The 22,020-nt window shown below is 34.2% G+C and overlaps 1 protein-coding gene across 6 annotated transcripts in view; it reads left to right on the forward strand.

Annotated features, from left to right (window-relative positions):
* shoc1 (shortage in chiasmata 1) overlaps positions 1-11,895 on the forward strand; it is a 55,620-nt gene extending 43,725 nt beyond the window's left edge. For 3 of the 6 annotated variants that reach the window (XM_068221401.2, XM_073951957.1, XM_073951959.1), the window contains exons 25-29: positions 115-246; positions 4,592-4,741; positions 5,722-5,911; positions 9,375-9,749; positions 11,598-11,895. In XM_068221401.2, the coding sequence (XP_068077502.2) occupies positions 115-246; positions 4,592-4,741; positions 5,722-5,911; positions 9,375-9,749; positions 11,598-11,683 (933 nt within the window). In that variant the 3' untranslated portion in view covers positions 11,684-11,895. The remainder of the gene's footprint in view (positions 1-114; positions 247-4,591; positions 4,742-5,721; positions 5,912-9,374; positions 9,750-11,597) is intronic. The other 3 variants (XM_021476345.3, XM_073951958.1, XM_073951960.1) reach the window with 1 other exon arrangement.
* Positions 11,896-22,020: the final 10,125 nt, after the last annotated feature.

A 22,020-nucleotide genomic window follows, 5' to 3' on the forward strand; every position in this document is an offset into this window, starting at 1 on the left:
CATGTCAATTTTTAAAGGTTATGCCAAGACCTGGTTTGACATTGATTTTATGCTCTATCTTTCTTTTTTTTTGCATTCTGTGGTGTGTGTATTAGCTGATCTTGTGTGTTTTAGGTATTACTGGTGTGCGAGGAAGAGGAAATAGCCAGCTATATCTATCAGATCTGCTTACAGACACTGATGACTTCAAAGAGAGATGTACTGAGCTGGCTCGATAGAGACTGGCTCAGTGTGCAGCCCACAGAGGTGAATAACAGGCCTGAAATATTCCTAGCACAATTCATGTTAGTGTTTTGCTTAATCAAAATTGACTTTTAGTCACTTATCAGTGCTTAAAGTTTAGGTAGTGATCTGAAATGTCATCACTGCCTCAAAACTTCAACATTATCAATATCAATATCAATACCATGTGATGATATTAGGTCCAAGGTATGATTATGCTGGTGAGTAGGCCCTGAGACTTGCTGTTTCACTGTAAACAGAGGCTAGTATGTCAACAAAGGCCTAACTTAAAGCATTCATTCATTTTTGAATGCTTTTCCGGGGCCGGGTCACAGGAGCAGCAGTCTTAGGAGAGAACCCCAGACTTCCCTCTCCCCAGACACTTCCTCCTGCTCCTCCGGTTGGATCCTGAGGCGTTCTTAGGCCAGCCGAGAGACATATTCCCTCCAGTGTCTTCCACAAGGCCTCCTTCTGGTGAGACATGCCTGGAACACTTCCCTAGGTAGGCGTCCAGGAGGCATCCAAGATGCCCGAGACACCTCAGCTTACTTCTTACGATGTGGAGGAGCAACAGCTCTACTCCGAGCTCCTCCAGGGTGACAGAGCTCCTCACCCTATCTAGAAGGGTGCGCCCTGCCACCCTGTGAAGGAAACTCATTTCGGCTGCTTGTATTCGAGATCTTGTCCTTTCGGTCATGACCCAAAGCTCATGACCTTAGGTGAGAGTAGGAACGTAGATTGAACGATAAATCAGAGCTTTGTCCTTCGGTACAGCTTCTTCTATACCACAATGAAACGGTACATTGACTGCATCAATCTGCCTGTCAATCTCACTTTTCATTCTTCCCTCACTCATGAACCAAACCCCAAGACTTGAACTCTTCCACCTGGGATAAGGACTTTTCTCCAACCTGGAGATGGCAAACCACCTTTTTCCGGTGGAGCACCATGGCCTCTGACTTGGAGGTGCTAATTCTCATCGCAGCCGCATCATACTCGGCAGCAAACTGCCCCAGAGCATGCTGAAAGTCCATGTTCGATGAAGCCAACACTTAAAATATCAACTTAAAGCATCTTTTTCATTATCTATATGAATATTTAAATCACCAATAACTAAAACGTTATCTGTGGCCAAAACTGTTTCACATAAGAAATCCAAAAACTCTTTCTTTGCATGGTCAGCAACAATACTCTGGTGCCCTGGAGGCCTACACACCAATAGTATCTGCATGCTGCCTTTATGATGCAAGCTGAGATTGTATCTCTCAGTGATGCAGTGTCAGACCGAATGTACTCAATGGAGCTAGGTATGTCACTGTGAGGGGCGGGGTTAGGGGTGGGTTTATAAATAGGTGACCCCATTGAAAAGCATTGCATGCAGCTCAGATTGCATCTGCACCAGACCCCTCTCAAACATACAATTGGCAATATAAATTTAGGTTGAAAATTTCTTGTTTATATTGCACACTGAAATATACAACACTATTAATTCAAATGAATTATATTTAAAATCAGATCACTGAATGACACTAACAATATTACTATATATTATACCAACGCCTCCTCCTTTTCCTTTAAGACGATATATCATTAAACATAACATTAACTAATCGATCATTATTTTAAACTGTTACCCTTACAGTATATCTTATGTCATTGCTAATTTAAAAAAAAAATAAAACCTAAATTATAACATAAAACTGAGTTGTTTTTTTTTGCTAATTTACCTTATTTTAAGTATGTCTGATTAGTAGCTAGCCTAGTGACTCCAGCACAAATATTTTCTTTCTTGATTTTACATGCAACAACTATCAACATCACCAGATTTTCATCAATACCTGGAGATGGAAACAGTTCAGTTCAATGACATTTCAAAGTGAAAATCATATTAAATATTTTTTATGTAACATTTGAAGTATTTTTGTATTATCTCTTATTGATGTATGAATTCAATATGATGTAATTGTCAATGTTATTATGTAATTTTTATTAATTATTTAAAAAAAAAAATATTAATTATTGTATTAACCTTGATATGAAATAGCCATAAGTTGCTAATGTGGCAATAAACAAAAAAACTAAAGTAAGGATAGAAGCACTACAATGTTTCCTCTAGGATTTTAACCAGCTGTGGCAGCAGAATCTGCTGGGTCTTTAACACAGATCTACCAACTACCTGTGGCGGCATTTCAATGTCAAATGTTGTGAGCGCAGTATTACAAGTCGAGATCGCATCTATGTAATACAAGCATGCGAATCTCTTTGCTTGCGCGCCGATTTTCTCTGTTCGTGCACAAAACTTCTTGCACGCTCTCAAATATATGCTGCTCAAGCGCAGATCTTCTTGTGCGCTCTCAAATAAACGCTGCTGAAGTGTGATTTAGTGCGCTTATGTAACAAGTATGTCTCCAACGTTTATTAGATTTGCTATGAATATTTATGAATGTCTCTAATAGACATACAGAGCGGCATTAATGCATCCTGAAACTAGGTGAAGCGGCCATAAACTCCAGCAAGATAAAGTCATTGTATGCAGAGCCAAAGACTTATATATATAAAGTATAATTATGGAAACGGTGTTCATCATACCTGAAAGCTACATCGTGTTTGCTGGCCTCACTCATCGCGTCAGTCAGTCAGTCAGGCAGTCAGTCAGTCAGCATGTCACCTTAAAGCAGGGTTCACCAATCTCGGTCCAGGTGGGCCGGTGTCCCTGCAGGGTTTAGCTCCAACTTGCCTCAAACACATGTCTGTGTGTTTCAAGTATGCCTATTAATACCTTGATTAGCTTGTTCAGGTGTGTTTGATTAGGGTTGGAGCTAAAATCTGCTGGACACCGGCCCTCCAGGAACAAGTTTGGTGACCCCTGCCGTAAAGGGTTAAACAAATAACACACAGCACTACTTTAAATACAGGACAGTTTGCGCTGTTATAAATCACTTACATTTATTTAAATTATATTTAATAAAAAACGACTGAATGTTTTGAATGAGAAGCTGTAATGTTGCCGTGGGGGGATGAATTTTGGGTGTGGCGCCCCGCCATGGAGGAATGAATGTAGTGGAAACCATGCACTAGTAAATCAAATTTCTTTCATATTTTTATTAACTATCAACATCACCAGATTTCCTTTAATATCTAGAGATTAGACACAGCTTATGGTTAATAAGAGTTCGATAACATATCAAAGTAAAAATCATATTAAATGTTTTTAATGTAAAATTTACAGTGTTTCCCAGTTCTAGGTTGCGACTGGAAGGGCATCCGCTGTGTAAAACATATGCTGGACTAGTTAACAGTTCATTCAGCTGTGGTGACCCTTGATAAATATGGGATTAAGCCAAAGGAAAGAGAATGAATGAACAAATTTGATTATTCTCTCATTTTATTTATAGCCATAATTCAATTCAATTCAGCTTTATTTGTATAGCGTATTTACAATGTAGATTGTGTCAAAGCATCTTCACTTCAATGGTCATAGTAACTGGATCAGAGTAGTTAAATTTTTAGTGTTTAAGTTCAGTTCAGTTTAGCTCAGTTCAGTGTGGTTTAAAGTCGTTACTGAGGCCGTACTCACACTAGGTACAGTTGCCTCGAACCGGGCCAAAGCACGCTTGTCCCCCCTCCCGTCTCCCCCGACGGCCCACGCTCACACTATAATCGGGCCTCAGCACGCTTACGTCATTGCTGCTTTGCTGTTCAGTGAGAAGCGCTGTCACTCAGCAGCACAGTGGAGATTTCTCTAGTTATATCGATTCAGTAGTTTAATATGCAGTGACATGCAGTCAAATATTTCGCCAAACAGTCCTTAGGGATGCTGTGACACGCAGTCAGATATTTCGCCGAACAAATCCGCCACTTTTGGCGCTCATGAGCAATCATAAAGCTCTCGTGCTGCAGGAATGAGGAGGTCTGCTGAAGGCGCGCAGCTGTCGTGCTGTGAGGAGTTTGAATCTTTTATAAACTTCGGCTGTTTGCGTTCATTGAACAGTAAGATTGATTAATAAATCCATATGAAACAGTCCCTAAAAGTCACGTCTTGCTTTCTTGTTTCGGGCTTTGGCGCGTTTTGCACTCATACTACAAGTGTACCGCGCCAAAGCCCAAGTGAACCGAGCTCAGGCCCAACTCTCCAAACCGGGCCAGGGCCAGTCAAGTGAACCGTGACAGCGGAGAGGGAAAAAAAAAAACTTCACAGTTAGGAGAGTGAAGAAAAAAACCTTGAGAGAAACCAGACTCAGTTGGGCACGACCATTTTAATTTCTCCTCTGGCCATAAGTGGCTAATGTTGCAATAAATAAACAAAAAAATACAAACAAGTAACATTCTGTGCATAGCTCACTGATGCATTACTGTGTGTATGTTTTAGGCAGAGCATTGCCTGCTGCAGTTCCCCTGCATTAATCCTCTGGTTGCTCAACTGATGCTGAGGAAAGCTCCATCGCTGCAGTGGCTGCTGGGAGCTTCGTTCTCTGAGCTCCAGGAAATGTTCCCGCACATCCTTCACAGAGTCATTAAGGTGCTATGTAGTGATTATAACAAGCATGTAATGTAAAAACTAATATTGTAATGAAATGTTCATAATGTAATAATTTTCTCAAAACGGAATAAAATATTGAGCTCATTATATAATAAAAATAGTTTTACTAGCGTCAATATTTGTGGCCAGAACTATTAGTAATATATAAATTATGTATATTGTTATAGAGTTATAATTAACTATTATTAAGAACTATTATTAATTTATAAATTATATATATTATTATAGAATTATAATTAACTATTATTAAGAACTGTTATTAATATATAAATTATGTATATTATTATAGAATTATAATTAACTATTATTAAGAACTATTATTAAAATAATTATTATTTTATTGTTTTACATGTTTGCAAGCTTTCTCAAAATGGAACAAAATATTGAGCTCATTATATAATAAAAATTGTTTTACTAGCGTCAATATTTGTGGCCAGAACTATTAGTAATATATAAATTATATATATTATTATAGAATTATAATTAACTGTTATTAAGAACTATTATTAAAATAATTAATATTTTATTGTTTTACAGGTTTGCAAGCTTTCTGACATTTTTCTTTTTTTAATATTGCAATAACTGCATGTGGGTTTTCCTCCGGTGCTCCGGTTTCCCCCACAGTTCAAAAACATAGGTATAGGTGAATTGGGTTACCAAAATTGGCTATAGTGTATGAATGCATGTGTGAATGATAGTGTATGGGTGTTTCCCAGTACTGGGTTGTGGCTGTAAGAGCATCCACTGCGTGAAACATCTGCTGGAATAGTTGGCGGTTCATTCCTCGGTGGTGACCCCTGATAAGCTGAAGGAAAATGAATGAATGAATGAATGAATAACTGAATCATGTATTGTATAAATTGAACTGTAATGATTATAAGATTGTTGTTGTAATGAAATGTTTTGGTGATGTTCTCAATGTACTAAAGCACCATTTTTACACTCTCTTTATTCTGCAGCTCTTCAGTGAAATAACAGCTAAATCCAGAGTCAAAAAGGCAGAGAAAAAGAGAGAGAATTCGCTGTTCTCATTTATAAACAGCCCAGCTAACCCTCATCATCCGCCTCTCTGGACTGGACAGGGTGTTGATGAACCTCAGGCAGATCTGGAGGATAGGACCCCATCTAGCCAGTTTGCAGAGTTCATCGGTCAGTATTTAAAGGTCCTGTCAGGTGCTCTGAAATGTGCGCATGACTTGTTTTAGCTATTTTAGTCTGTTTAGAAACTTTGCCATGTGAAAGCGAACCGCTCCAAGAACAAACAGCAACATTGCAACTATTTTAATCCCTGTTTCGGAAACAAATGAATCAATTCACAGTTGTAAAAGCACCCTGAGACTATATCGGTGTCCTTCTTTCCCTCACCAACAGAGGCACTTTCTCAAAAATGACCACCAAAACAATAACAGTGTCTGAATAAATGGATCTACATTCACAGTTCATGTATTTTTGGAAAGAAGATACTTTGGGCTTTATGATCCATCATCTGGAGTTTATAATGCTCAAAATGACAAAAAATGTTGTTGCTTAAGTAATGTAAAACAAGTTGCAACAAATCATTAAGATGGCAGGCACAAGTGGTAATAGGATAGGTTAAGGGGTAGATACTACATGCTAATAAGGGTGCTTTCACACCTGCCTTTTTTAGTTTGATTGAATCGCACTAGTTCGTTTTCCCTTTTGGTGCGGTTCGTTTGCGCAGGTGAGAATGCAGCTATCGTACTCGAGTGCACACCAAAAGCGGACCAAATAAGAGTACCGAGACCTGCTTGAAGAGGTGGTCTCGGTATGCTTTCAAACGAATCCTGGAGCGGTTCGTTTATGGTGAGAATATGATCCGTACTAAAACAGGCCCAACCGCAAAAAGTACTGCGCCTTTTGGACTAATCCAGCTGCCGTAGGCCGATGCGCTGTGCATTATTGGATATGGAGGAAAATTATTTGTTGACAGCACCTTACCAACAGAGAGAGAGAGTGGAAAACATTACCTGATGACACGTCTGATGTGTTATAAGCCAGTTCATTAGTTGTTTTTAGAACAGATTGTAAAGACCTTTTTCTTAGATCGCAAAATTACCCATTATGCTTTAATTGTATGCACAAGGAGAATGTTAAGAACTTCCGGTCAGCAGCTGATGCATATACACAGTCACATTTGGACCGCTTTGAAACGATAGTTTTAATCTATTTTACCTGCTATTAACGTCTTTGAACTCATACTGCTGTTGATCAGCGCCACCTGCTGGACTGATATTTTAAGAAAGGTCATCTAATAGGATGGAAAACAGCTACTGTATGGCACTTTCCCCTCATTGTCAGCCGGCATCTTCTGCAGTTTAAATAAAGCCTCGTCATCGCTAAAGTGATCATTTTCTCTGTTTCAAATATATAAGCAGTGAAGTAAATGTATTTCACTAAAATGTTTGACACACACACACACACGTAGCCTGTACTGTCCCACTAACACACTGATTTAATAAGTGTCATAAAGTGAAGAAAGGTGGCGTTAGGCGCGCTTGAACCACATCTGACAGATTATAACAGCTTTAACACACACCTTTCAAAGTTGTGTGTCACAAAAACACTCCGTAATCCACTCAAAACGAAACGCTATTGAAACCCATTTTCAGATCGCAAATTACCTGTTGTAAACGCTGTAAACGGAAGTTCTAAGCATTTTACTGGAAAACGCTGGTCGCTATGGCCCCCTCCATGCAGCAGCCAAGATAAAGGTCTATATGTTAGTTCTCTTATGCTTCCAGGGACATTCCATTACTGTAATGTTATTGCATTGTGACATCCTACATACAGTTGAAGTCAGAATTATTAGTCCCCCTGTATATTTTATCTCCACATTTCAGTTTAATGTAAAGATTTTTTTTCAAACACATTTCTAAACATAATAGTTTTAATAACTCATTTCTAATAACTGATTGATTTTATCTTTGCCATGATGACAATTCATAATATTTTACTTGATATTTTTCAAGATACTAGTATTAAAGTGACATTTAAAGGCGTAACTAGGTTAATTAGGCAAGTCATTGCAGGGCTCAACAATAAGGACTGCCCGATGGCCCGGTGCCAGCGTGTGAGATGCTCGGGACAGTAGACAGGATCGTTACTGGCCCGATCAGGCCACTGCTGCCTTGTTACTAAAGTTTAATTTGCCTGTGACTATTTGTCATTTGCATGCAAATACAGTTTTAGAATTAAGAAACAGTTCTTATTTTCAAGCCTTCAAATGCTACCTTCTCAGTACTTCTTATCTGATTGGATGTTGTGAGCACGTTATTAGTACAGGGAAGAGACAGCAACATGGCGGTAACATCAAATGATGATGCTAAAGGAAAACATTTGTTTCTAACATCTTGGAAGCAGACATACACTACGACAAAAAAAAATTAAGTGATCTTTAGTACAGGTTGCCTTCAGTTTGGCTGGTCTTTAGCCATCTTTTGTTTCAAAACACTTTGAATTTTGCTCATTACACATTTATGATTAAAAAAAAATAAATTAAATTCTATATTTACAAACATTTTGACACTTTTTTTTATTTATGGCTAAGAAATAGCTATTAACTTTTTTTTGGTGGAGCCAGTGAAAATATTGGCAGGGCAAGTAAAAATCTGAACCATTGGTCCGATTGGGCCAGTAAAAAAAATCCTTAGCGTTGAACCCTGCATTGGATAGCGATGGTTTGTTCTGTAGTCAATCGAAAAAAATATTGCTTGAGGGGGCTAATAATTTTGATTTTGATCATTTTAATTTTTTTTTTTTAAAGAAAAGCTGCTTTTATTCTAGCCAAATAAAACAAATAAGACTTTCTCCAAAAGAAAAAATATTAAAGGAAATACTTTTTAAAAATTCCTTGCTTTGTTAAACATCTTTTGGAAATATTTGAAAAAGAAAAAACAATTTGCATATATTAATTTTAACTTCAACTGTACTTTCTTTATTCAGGGTTCATACGGTCCTAGAAAACCTGGAAAAGTCATGGAATTTTGACATGGCATTTTTTAGGCCTAGAACAGTTTTGGAATATCTGAAAAAACACACAAAGTTAAGGAAAAATTATGGAAATTAGTTAAACAAATATCTGTATACACTGAAAAAAAAATTCAAATATGATTCCTTGGATTTACTCATTTATTTTTTTAAGTTAAGCGGTTGTAAACAATTTATTTGAGCTGAATTTAAACAAACAAATTAAGTTGAACATAACTAAATTGAATTTGTTTGTTTAAATTCAGCCCATATATATTGTTTGCAACAGTTTTGCAGACATCATTTTTTCAGTGTACTTAAATATGGGTTAGTTGTCGTTACTTCTTTTCTGTCCATGGCCAAACTCATGCTGTCTCTTCGTGAGCATTATCTAAATACATTTTACGTATATATAAAGATTAATTTACAATAAATAGATTGTTGCATGTATTATGATATGCTGTAATAACTTTGAACATGCATTGTTTTTCTTGTTATTTACCATGTATACTGTACATAAACATTACATGAAACATTAGGTCATGAAAATTTTACTTGAAATGTCATGGAAAAGCCATTTAATTTTAGTTGTAAAAATGTGTATGAACCCTGTTTATTTCATTAGCAGGTCATGACACACGAAGAGGAGAGGAAACATGTAGAAAATACAACTTTTTTCCAGACCCAGCTCTCTCATACAACTCGTTTACTCAGAGTCAGTTCAGCCAAGGTTCAGCTACAGCGAGCGTCTGGCAGCCACTGGGTGAAGAATTCTTTCAAAACCCAAATCTCCTGCCAGGCCGAGCTGTTGCACCAGGATCTGCCCGTGTTCCCCAGGATCTGCTGCCCACTCCTGAAGTGCTGAGCTGCAGAAACACTGTGTGTGGATTCAGCTCTGGAGCACAGGGTCAGACTCTCTGGAGCTCACCTGAAAACCATCCCACCCACAAGAACAGAGAGGAGAGGAAGAGGCGAAGAGGAGAAGATGGTGTGCACAATGGTACAGATAAACACACACACACATTTTCATCTGTATAACCATCCTTCTTGTGCAGAACACAAAATATCTTTCAAACAAGATCAAAACAATTGAAAAAAATGGATTTTGAATGTATAATCCACTAATACATAAGCTAATTAAAGGGGTGTGACGAGATGCCTACTCCACGAGATGAGAAGAGACACGAGATTGGGGTCACGGGAGCGATACGAGATGAGATTTTTATGATATTTTAAAGAAATTTTCCATGATGAAACATATGAATGAAAAATAAAACAAAATCACAAATTGGAAAACTATTTTGGTGTTTTTTTTTTTTTTTAAATCAACTTGTAATGAATGTTATTAACTTCTATTTTAATGAATTTTATGCTATAAAGGACATGCAAATGCTGCAAAATAATTTACTAAAAGCCTACGTGAATGGAAAATAGTCTTTTTATGTAGAATTTTAAATATTAGCATAATATTTGCTGATATATGAATGGGAATAGAAAAAAAAAACACAAACCACAAAACAATTTTGGTGCTTTAAAAAAAAAAAATGTAATGAATGGTATTTTATTTCTGTTTTAATGAATTCAATGCAGTAAAGGACATCCCCTGTACAGTTTCACATGAGAAATCGAACTTCTTTCCACAAATTGTACTTAAAATTCACTGAATTCACTGAACTCTGGTAAATAAATTAAAAAAAAGCGTCACAGCCGCCCGTCCAACCGAGTGACACGTGCAACAGCCTACCCTGGGTTGCCAGGCGTGTGTAAAGCACTTGACACTTTACAGTTTAAATCAAATCCAGCCTCCAATCTTCAATACTATTCAGCCTCACGCTCCATCATAACGTCACAACTCATGAGACAACTTTTTACCTTGGCGAGAAATCTCGTCATGGTTTAATCTGGTGGGATCTTTTCAATGAGATCTTGTCACACCCCTACTAATTAACATAAATGAGTAAAAATAAGCACATACAAACAAAGGATTTTTTTTAATAGAAATTAGTGCAGAAATTTGTTATTTTTAAAAATAATATTCTTATCTTGGTCTGAAAAAGCTCTTTCTGACATTTTAAATGTGATTTGTTTTCTCTCGCTCTCTCTCTCTCTCTCTCTCTCTCTCTCTCTCTCTTTATAAACACAAATTTAATGTGTGTGTATATATATATATATATACGTGCTACCCACTGCGCCACTGCGTCGCCCCTCATTTGGGAAATATTTTTTAAAAATAATTTAAATGGGGGCTAATAATTTTGACTTCAACTGTATACAGTCACACACACACACACTTTGGTATAGGCTTATTTTTTACACATTTTTCTTTAGTAAAAATATGCAAATGTATATATACAAAAAATACTAACCAGTATTTTAAACCAAAAGATCCAGTAATGTAATGTACAATTGAATCACAAGTTATTTGCATTTATATATTTGTAAACAGTGATTCACAAATGCATAGCCTAATTCATTTTCACGAAATTCAGAAAATGTTGAATGTTTCCCATAATTTGGGCGTTTCCATTTTTCACATTTTTCATGTGATTATAAATTTGGTGGTGCATTTGCGTATCTAATTTTGTGAACATGAAACAGATTATGGGTGTATTGACCTCTCTTTGTAAATACAAAAGTCTGTTATTGTGAATTAGCTTATTCACTTATTAACCATATTCTCTAAATATAATATAAAACTCCATCCTTTGCTATTTGTGTTCAACAGAAGAAAGTCCTTAAATAAACATACAAATGATGACAAATTGTTCACTTTTTGAATGGAATTGAATTTTTGTGCAGAGGATAGGATGGTTTTGCTCCATTAGTGTGTGTCTGTGTTTATTTTCAGCACTTCAGCACTGCAAGAGAGGAAAACTGCTTTGCGAACGAGTTCCAGGCAGGAATGATGGACAGACCAGACTCAGGTTTTTCTGAGAAGCTTTTTTCTTTCATTCTCTTTATGTCACTCATTTGAGTGAAGTTTCTCCTGTTCATCTGGATTTTTAGTATTTAATTAATTAAAACAAATGATAATATTATTTTTGCAGTAATTGCAGTATTTTGATGTTTAACTTGTCACCATTATAGTGTATCTATAGTATCCTTTGTTCAGAGGACAGTTCCAATAAAAGAGAAAGTGCAGTCAAATCATGTTATTTTCTTTATATTTATTTTAAAATAGAAATCTAAAGATATAAAACATTAGTTAAGTTAAATCAAGTATACATTGCATTTAATTAAATGAAAGAAAAGGATATTTATTTACTTTAACAATAATCTTTCCCCACCCCAACATATTTCCAAAAGATTAAATTAAACCCGGGCTCATTGTGGAAACGTAGCCCCGCGGACGTTTTTGCGGACCGCGAAATACGTCCCGGGAGGTAAGTATTCGAGCGGTTTTTGTTTTCGCGGATCCGCGAGAGGCCACTGTGCGCGCTTTTTCGCGTCTCGAGCGCCTCTCGGGCCCTCCTCTTCCTCCTTCTCCTCCTCCTTCCCTAAACCCAAGCGACGGTTTGCAAAATCCGTCCAGAAGAAAAAAAAAAAGAAAAAAGCAAAAGCCCTCGTCTTTGATTTCGACCGCGTTTTCAGATCCCGCCGCGTTCTCGCCCTTATTTTTCGGATTCTGTTTTTCATCTTACCTGATTTCTGGAACCGCTCTTCCCCGGACCCGATCCCGGTCATCCCCGTGCCTGGCTCCTTCTCCTCCGGGCCTCCGCTCCGCCGACGTAACGCTGCGAGCTAAGCGGACAAACTGGTAGCAGCGGGAAAGCACTCCACTCGGAGGCGAGCCAGAGGTGGATGCTAGAGAATTATTTAAACACTAACTCTGAAAAGAGACATGTGTGAATGAGCAATGGTTTCTGCTGTTCTGATGTCAGCTGCAGATGTGTATGAATGGCGGAAGAAAGTAGTTCCTCATACAAAAATATTTTTGAGACTCTTAATGTTTGATTTTCTTTTTTTATTCACATGATTATGCTGTCAAACTGTTGTATAAACATTTGCAGTAAATTACTGGCTAATAATTGCATTACTTTTACAGTAAGATACTGTATGTAAATTCAAAGTAAATTACTGTGAGGTACTTCACAATAACAATATTTCTGTAAATAATTCTAAATAAAAAAGTGCCTGTACTAGCATAAACGTTAATGTGTATTCATTGTTGAATAAAATATTAAATGTGTTTGAATTCCTATAACTAAAGTGCAAAAAATAGCCGATTTTACAGTAATTGATGTGTATAATTAAAGTCTTAGAATGTCATAGAAATTATTATTGTTCTTACTTAATCTGTTCTCTTTTGCTTAATATCATCTGTACTAAATGACTATTAATAACATGAAAACAGAATCAGAAACAAACAAAGCAAATAATAGCATGTTTCTCGGACAGTGCTGTAAAACCAATGATCAAAAATAAAAATCAGAACAAGGTGTGTAGGAACACATTTAAAAACATTTTTTTTTTGCCCCTGCCAAACGTAATTACACAAAATGTAAATAAATGCAGAATAATAAATGAAATGATAAATGCAATAACAATAGCAAAACATTTAAATTATATATATATATATATATATATATATATATATATATATATATATATATATATATATATATATATATTTATTTATATGTATATGTGTATATATATTTATTTATATGTATATGTGTATATATATATATATATATATATATATATATATATATATATATATATATATATATATATATATATATAATTAAATAAATAAAATTAAATAAATATATATTTTTTTAAATTTTTTTTTTATTGTGACTAAAAACACATGAATAAACAATACTGCTGGACATTAATCAAACCTGTGTTTTTAAAGAGAGAGAGAGAGAATAAATCACATTAATAATGTCAGAATTCATTAATTATAAACAATATAGGCTGTGGCCTTATAAGCCATCAATAAATTAATAAATACAATATTAATGGCTATAAAAACTTTTTGTTTTAAATGGCTATAAGGCAATCTAAGTATTTAACATGAATAAAATTATTATAATATATTTTTTAAATAGATGAAAAATATTTATGCTTAAAATCAAATTTGTGTTTTTTTAAGAGATAAATCACATTTAGATGTGGGAAAGTTTTTTTTTTAAATGTTTTTTTTTTTTACTGTGTTTAATAGAACAAGGTACAGTGCTCGGCACATATGTGTACAACCCATTTTGTAAATAGATATATTAATTAAAATAATGTTTTAGTCACTAAACATTTAAATTCATGCAAAATATTAAAATAAAAAAGTGACAAACTACAAAATTTAAACAGAATTGTATATTTTTTGTTTCTTGAAAATTTATTTTCACAATTTGATCAATAATCACATCTCAGAATATATTGTTATGAATTAATTCTGATAAAACAATAACATTTAAGCAATTAAAAATTGGTTTGTATAATTAAAGTCTTAAAATGTAATAGAAATTATTGTTCTTACTTAATCTATTCTCTTTTGCTTAATATCTTCTGGACTATATGACTATCAGTAACGTGAAAACTGAATCAGGAACATCTGGAAATGTCGTGGAAACATACAAACCAAAAGATGTGGGGAAACAACTATTTTTGTTTTAATTTTGACATTTTATTGACTTGAATTTACTTTTAAGGCGTATCAGAAGGTTTAAGCTCTGATTGTTCAAGAGTATGTATTGCTTTATTGTTTATAAGACCACAATAGTACTTTTCTCCTTTATCTACCGACCTCTGACCTACAGTTAAGCGTGAATGCATGTATATACACGTGTCATTTAGCTTAATAATATGTACACAGTAGCAGGTGTAAAGAATACATCCGATCGCAGCTCCATTCAAATGCGACGCAAACACGCGGCGGCGTACATTTCCTACTGCATGTCACTGCTGCGAAAACGCTTGTCTGGAGCTGAATAAATCATCTGCTGTGTGAAGCTGAATTGATTGGCGTTAAAAAAAAAAAAAACATTTTCCGAATAGCCAGTCTGAAATGTTGATTGGCGACTGCTGTGACAGTGGCCATTAATTTATCTCCCACACCACACGCGTATTCCAGCCCCTCGCTATTTTCTTAAACGAGCACGATAGAAAGATAGTCATTCAATTACAGGACGATCGCCTTATCGCTGACAGTCAGAGGAGAGGGAGAGAGAGCGATGGGGGTCGAGGGGGGCTTATCTCTGCGCTCCAGCAGTCTGACAGCAGCCCCTCGCAGGAATGAGCTCAAGAAAAGACACTCCCACAGGGCATTTTCCCTCTCTCCATCCGTCTCCCTTTCACTCCGTCTGCACCAGCCATGAGCTTGAGCCACCATAAATAACTCCCAACACCGTCTGAACTGCGCCCGTGTGCAAACAAAAGCAAATAATAGCATGTTTTCGGACAGTGCTGTAAAACCAATGATCAAAAATAAAAATCAGAACAAGGTGTGTAGGAATTGTTGCAGTGACAAAAACACATTTAAAAACATTATTTTTTTCTCCCCGGCCAAACGTAAATACATAAAATGTAAATAACGCAGTAATAGTAAATGCAATAACAATAGCAAAGCATTTAAACGGTTTATATATATATATATTTTTTTTTTATGACTAAAAACACATGAATAAATGATACTGCTGCACATCAATCAAACCTGTGTTATAAAAAGGGAGAGAGAGAGAGAGAATAAATCATATTTAAAATGTCAGAATTCATTCATTATAAACAATATTGGCTGTGGTCTTATAAGCCACATTAATAAATTAATAAATGCAATAGTAATGGCTATAAACACCTTGGACCCTATCATACAACCGGCGCAAGACATGTTAACCCTAAAGTGTTGCTATTTTCCGACCAGCGCTATCTTAATTTTTCTGTTTTCTGCCACGCTTAAATAGCAAATCCTTTTGCGCCATTTTGTGGACTCATGGGTGTTCCGGTCTAGAAAGGAGGTGTGTTACGTTGCATTATTAGCGTTTCTATTTTGAGGAACTAAAATATACTGTGCAATAGACCAGCTGAAAGCAGGTCTAAAGGGGCATTATATGGGGCATAGCACGTGTGTTTGGATATAACTCAGTTTTTTTGAACACTCTTTGTTATGATTGCTCATTTATTCATTTGCTAGAAATTAGAACTGAATTTAGAAGTAGTTTTGAAACAAATCTTTGTGCTTAACAAACTAAATTAATTATATAGGCTGTAAGGGCTTTAGTGGAGTGTGTATAAACCGTTTCCTCATTCACTAAAGAGAGAAAGTGAAAGTAAAGGCTGATTGGAGGAGGCCAGTTCTTTATTCTCGTGCTGCAAATGCTCTGTTAATTTTTTTTTCACCATGTGACTCTGGAAGGGAATGGGTGATAAGAATCTGATTGGTTTATTATCATATCACACCTATAACTCATTAAAAGAATAAGCTCAACCCTGTTAGAATATGCACCACGATGCAGAGTGTATTTTACGTCCTTAAAATACCAAAAGTGGATTCGGGCACACTCTTAATGCTTTTGCCCTGCGCTTTAGACTATGCGCCTAGACTGTGAAAGTAGAGCCCTAAAATAGAGTTTTAAATGGCTATAAGGTAATCTAAATATTATATAAATATAATATAATTTTTTGATATGGACGAAAAAACAATTATGCTGCTTATCAAATTTGTGTTGTTGTTGTTGTTTTTAAAAGAGATAAATCACATTTAGATGTTGCATAGTGTTTTTTTTTTTTTTTTTTTTTTTGGATTTTTTAAAATGTATTTAATAGAAAAAGGTACAATGCTCAGCATAATTGCGTACACCCCATTTTGAAAATGAATATGTTTATCCATTTTCCAATATTTTATCCGTTCATCCTTAGTGAATATAGGCAATGTATTTTGGTGCATTTAAACAAAACAGATTACCTAAACAGATATATTGATTAAATAATCTTTTAGACACAGAACATCTTTGGAAAAGCAAATATAAAACATTTAAATTCATGCAAAATATTGCAATTTTTTTTTTTTTTTACAAACTACCACATTTCAACAAAATGTTATATATTTTTTTGTTTCTCTTGATTCTTGCTATTTTTGAAAATGTTATTTAACATTTTTCCTTAACATATGCATTTGGGTGTACTATTTTTTTGAAGCATTATCGTAAGTTATTTTGTTAGATTAGCTCCAGATTTGGCTTCAGTACTGACTAATCGAATGTATATTCATAAATATAGTATTGTAAACCTTCCTATAGAAAATATTAATTTAAATGAATGATTTGTGGTGGATGTACTCATATATGCTGAGCACTGTGTGTGTGTGTGCGTGCGTGCGTGCATGCGCGTGTGTGTGTGTGTGTGTGTGTGTGTGTGTGTGTGTGTGCATGAGTGCGGGTGTGCGTGCATGTGTGTTTGTGTGTGTGTGTGTGCATATATTTATAATTAGAATTTTTTTTAATGGATGAAAAAACTGTTCTGCTGCTATTCAGATTTGTGTTTTTGTTTTAAAAGAGAGAGAAATCACATCAAAGATGTTGGATGTATTTTAATGTAATTTTTGAAAATGTATTTATCAGAGCAAGGTATAGGAACTGCAGTGACAAAAGCACATATAAAAACATTAATTCCGCCAGACATAATTCCCCAAGATTTAATCAATTTAAAAACAATACTGCTGCACATCAATCAAACCTGTGTTTATAAAGAGAGAGAGAGTGAGAGAAACACATTTAAAATGTCAGAGTTCATTAATTATAAACAATATAGGCTTTCGTCTTAAAAGCCAAAATAAATTTAAATTGAATCAGTAAATGGAAACTACATGAGCCTGAGCCTCTGTGGAAAATATATATAGCTCTAACACCATCTGAACTGCGCCTGTGAGCAATAAAAGCATGTTTTTTGGACAGTGCTGTAAAACCATTAAGAGAAAAATCTGTACTAGTTAGTTATTTAGAAACTGTACCAAAAACACATTTAAAAACATTATTTGTTCTCCCCAACATAATAAAAAAAATAATAATAAATGCAGTAGTAATAGCTAAATATTTAAATGGTTTAAATAAGAATCTAAGTAATCCCTCAAAACATAATTGCAAAGAAAGTATAGATAGATACAATAATAATAAAAAAACATGTAAATGGTTTAAAAGATATACAGCTGAAGAATTATTAGCCCCCCTTTGAATGTTTTTTCTTTTTTTAAATATTTCCTAAATGATGTTTAACAGAGCGAGAAAATGTTCACAATATGTCTGATAATATTTTGTCTTCTAAAGAAAGTCTTATTTGTTTTATTTTGGCTAGAATAAAAGCAGTTTTTAATCTTTAAAAGCAGTTTTTAATCTTTAAAAGCCATTTAAGGTCAAAATTATTAGCCCCTTTTATTGGCTATACTTTTTTCGATAGTCTAACCTAACCCACCTAGTTTACCTAGTTAACCTAGTTAAGCCTTTAAATGTCACTTTAAGCTTCATAGAAGTGTCTTGAAAAATATCTAGTCAAATATTATTTACAGTCATCATGGCATTCATTAATTGAATTTAATTGAATTGAATTGAGAGATAGAGAGAGAATAAATCTGTGAGAAAAGAGCCATTTCAGACCAAGATAAGAATAAGATTTTTACGAATCTGAAAATAAGTAGTTATATATAAAACAGTAAATTATAGTATAGAAATGCATACATTATCATATACATCATTATGGAGTTATCAGGATTATTATCATATCATTATTTAGCAGGAATGAGCTTGAGAAATGACACCTCTATAAAGATTTTTCATTCGTTTTTTATTCAGTTCAAGAGTTTTATTGGCATGACATGTCAAATACTGCCAAAGCATTGCAGATTACAAAAACAATGAACAAAACTGTAACGTGATCAAATAATACACACACACACATACACACAACAAAAACACACAATTATAATTTTGATAAATACACAAATAAAAAAGACAAACGTACTAATACTATACTAATATACTAAAACTGTTAATTAAAAAGATTATGAAATAGGGAAAAAATATTATTAAAATATAGTCAAATAAAATACAATACACAACTGTACATTCATCCAGAGAGATGTTTTGTAATGATGTTTATGCCTAGTTTTGTCCACTGGCAGACATCCTGTATACTTCATATTTTGATTCTGTTGATATCAGACTGGAGTTTTCTCTCAGGATATGCCTTAGTTTTTCTCTATTTCTTTCACTCGGTCTGCTCTTGCAATGATTCTCTGTCAAACACCATAAATAACTCCCAACTGCGCCAGTGTGCCTGTGCAAACAAAAGCAAATAATTGCGGTTTTCTTGGACAGTGTGTAAGACGTGTGTCCAGTTGAAGGCAATAAAACACAGTGCTTTAAACAAGCAGGCCAGTAATGTGGCTGTAATCTCTTTCAGATGGAAAACCGCTGTGAGAACAGAGCATGCTGTTCAAATCTGACCTTTTTAACAGCTCTCTTTCAGTGCAAGCGTTGGGTCCAATCTCTTTTCAACCGTATTGCAGTGTCAATAATGTACTAAATGCTCGAATAGGAACCATTGGAGAAGGTTCCTGTATTTAATTGGCCATTATTAAAGGGATCTGAGCCAATAAACAGTGTAAGTTACTCTTTGTTGTCAGATATTTTTATTTTCAATTTACTTTTTCTTTTTTATTTTATTTACATAACAAATAATGGTTGCATTAAGGTGTTGTTTATTAATGATTTAACTAACATTAACAATCAGTTGTACTGTGTATTCTTTTAGTTTTTACTAATGTTAAATTTAGTTTTAATAATGTTAATAAATATTGTAAATTTTATATATATACATACATACATATATATATATATATATATATATATATATATATATATATATATATATATATATATATATATATATATATATATTGTAAATATGTAAATGAATTTATTATATACATATATAACAGTTTAAGTCTTTATTATCTTGTATCTAACAAGTAAACAAAATGTTATACTTCATAATACTATAGTTTTAGGATTTTCAAAGTAAACTTATTTATATTTCTGTTTTAAATAATTATATGCAATATATGTGATCTTATTTTTAAAGCAAAGTTGTATCATACATATGTAATTAAATTTTTTATTTTTTTGCAGTAAGATTATTTTATTTTATATTGAAATGTGTAAATCACAATTAAAACATTTAAAACAAAATAAAACAAATAAGACTTTCTCCAGAAGAAAAAAATATTATCAGACATACTGTGAAAAGTTCTTTCTTTCTGTAATTTGGGAAATATTTAAAAAAAATTAATTAATAAATCAAAGGGGGCTAATAATTCTGGCTTCAACTACCAAGCTACCGAATGGTAACAGATACAGCACTTGTTTGTAAAAATGGTAATATTAGCTTTAACTAAGATTAATATATACTATAGTAGAATTGTAATTTAATAATATAAACACATTAAACCCTTTTGTAAGTGTTATTTCTCATATTGCATTTCTCACCTTACAAATAAAGAAATATAAATTGTTACATATGATCTATTATTACATTATAATAATTGTATAATGAAAATTATAATATATTTTATTCTATTTATTTGTATTTTTATTTAAAAATGTTTATATTGTAAATGTGCAAATTATGTGATATTATTTGAAATGTATGTGTAAAAAAATACACTTGAATAATTCCCAAATGATGTTTAACAGAGCAAAGAAACTTTCACAGTATGTCTGGTATTTTTTTCTTCTGGAGAAAGTCTTATTTGTTTTATTTCGGCTATAATAAAAACAGTTTTTTGGTTTTTTAAACACCATTTTAAGGTCAATATTATTAGCCCCTTTAAGCAATATTTTTTTCGATAGTCTACAGAACAAACCATTGTTATACTATGACTTGCCTAATTACCCTAACCTGCCTAGTTTACCTAATTAACCTAGTTAAGCCTTTAAATGTCACTTTAAGCTGTATGGAGGTGCCTTGAAGAATATCTAGTAAAATATTATTTACTGTCATCATGTCAAATATAAAATAAATCAGTAATTAGAAATGAGTTATTGAAACTATTATGTTTAGAAATGTGTTGAAGAAATGTGCTCTCTGTTAAACAGAAATTGGGGAAAAATAAACGGGGGGCTAATAAATATGGAGTTTAAATCAGATTATTTATAACACAAAGTTGTATCATATATATATATATATATATATATATATATATATATATATATATATATATATATATATATATATATATATAAGTAATATGTTGATTTTCTTCAAAATGTTTTTAAAATAACTCAATATTTTTTAAATAAATATAAACAGAAACATTTATACTGTTCATTTGAAGCTGTGATTATTAGATCTTGCAGGACTTTGTTGATAAATGATTGAAATGACATTAAATTCAACATCTTTTGATTGCAGGCACACTTTGGACCAAATTTGAGAGATTACTGCAGTGTTTTTCACAGCCTTCACACCCAAGCCTTCATTTCACTGCAATGCAGAAAATCCAACTCCCGATATTTCAATCTACAGTAAGCCAGAGCTCGCAGGTAAATCAAAAGTGTGCATTGGTTGAGAGTGTGTTTTTGTGCAGGTCTGTGTGGTGCTGAAGTTTGAATCTAGTTTGTGAAAAGCAGCTCTGCAGGTGCAGTGTGTGTGGAACGCTGCAGTCCGAATGAATGGAGTGGTGAATTCAGCTCCGTCCTAACCGTGTCTGTCCTCTGCCTGACTCCTAATCCCTCCATAATCCCATTATGCAAATCCCCCACAATTCTCAGAGAGACTTTTAACGCAACAATTGCTGCAGCGAGACACCAGCTTTTGATCTGAAGGGAGGTTGAGAGTTGAGAAGAGAGCGAGAGGGGCCTTCGGAGACCTCGACCCCCCTAAAAACTGAAAAAAGCTTGCCACTGTCATAACCTAGTGCCATTTACGTGGAGCCCCAGGACATGCTAAACAAGATTACCATCATTCACACAAAACCCATATTATTACTCCGTCAGGGTGTTTTTTTTTTTTTGGCACCGTGTCCTCCAATCAGAGGAAGGTTTTCATTATGATGTCACGTCACTATTGCTGTAATAGATCTGTTAGCAGGTGGACGTCCAGCATTTTAACAAAAGAAGGAAACACATTTCGTACAACAGCCACGTATTTGTTCCAGCTCATAGGCAATAAGTCTGCTTTGAATAGTGTTGTTTCTGTTGTTGCCCGATGGGGTGAATGTGGAAGTGTTTAAGATTAGTAATGAGTAAACTTGAGGCTTATGCTGGTTTACTCAAGCAGTT

This window comes from Danio rerio, chromosome 5, assembly GCF_049306965.1.
Source record: "Danio rerio strain Tuebingen ecotype United States chromosome 5, GRCz12tu, whole genome shotgun sequence".
NCBI classification, from domain to species: domain Eukaryota; kingdom Metazoa; phylum Chordata; class Actinopteri; order Cypriniformes; family Danionidae; genus Danio; species Danio rerio.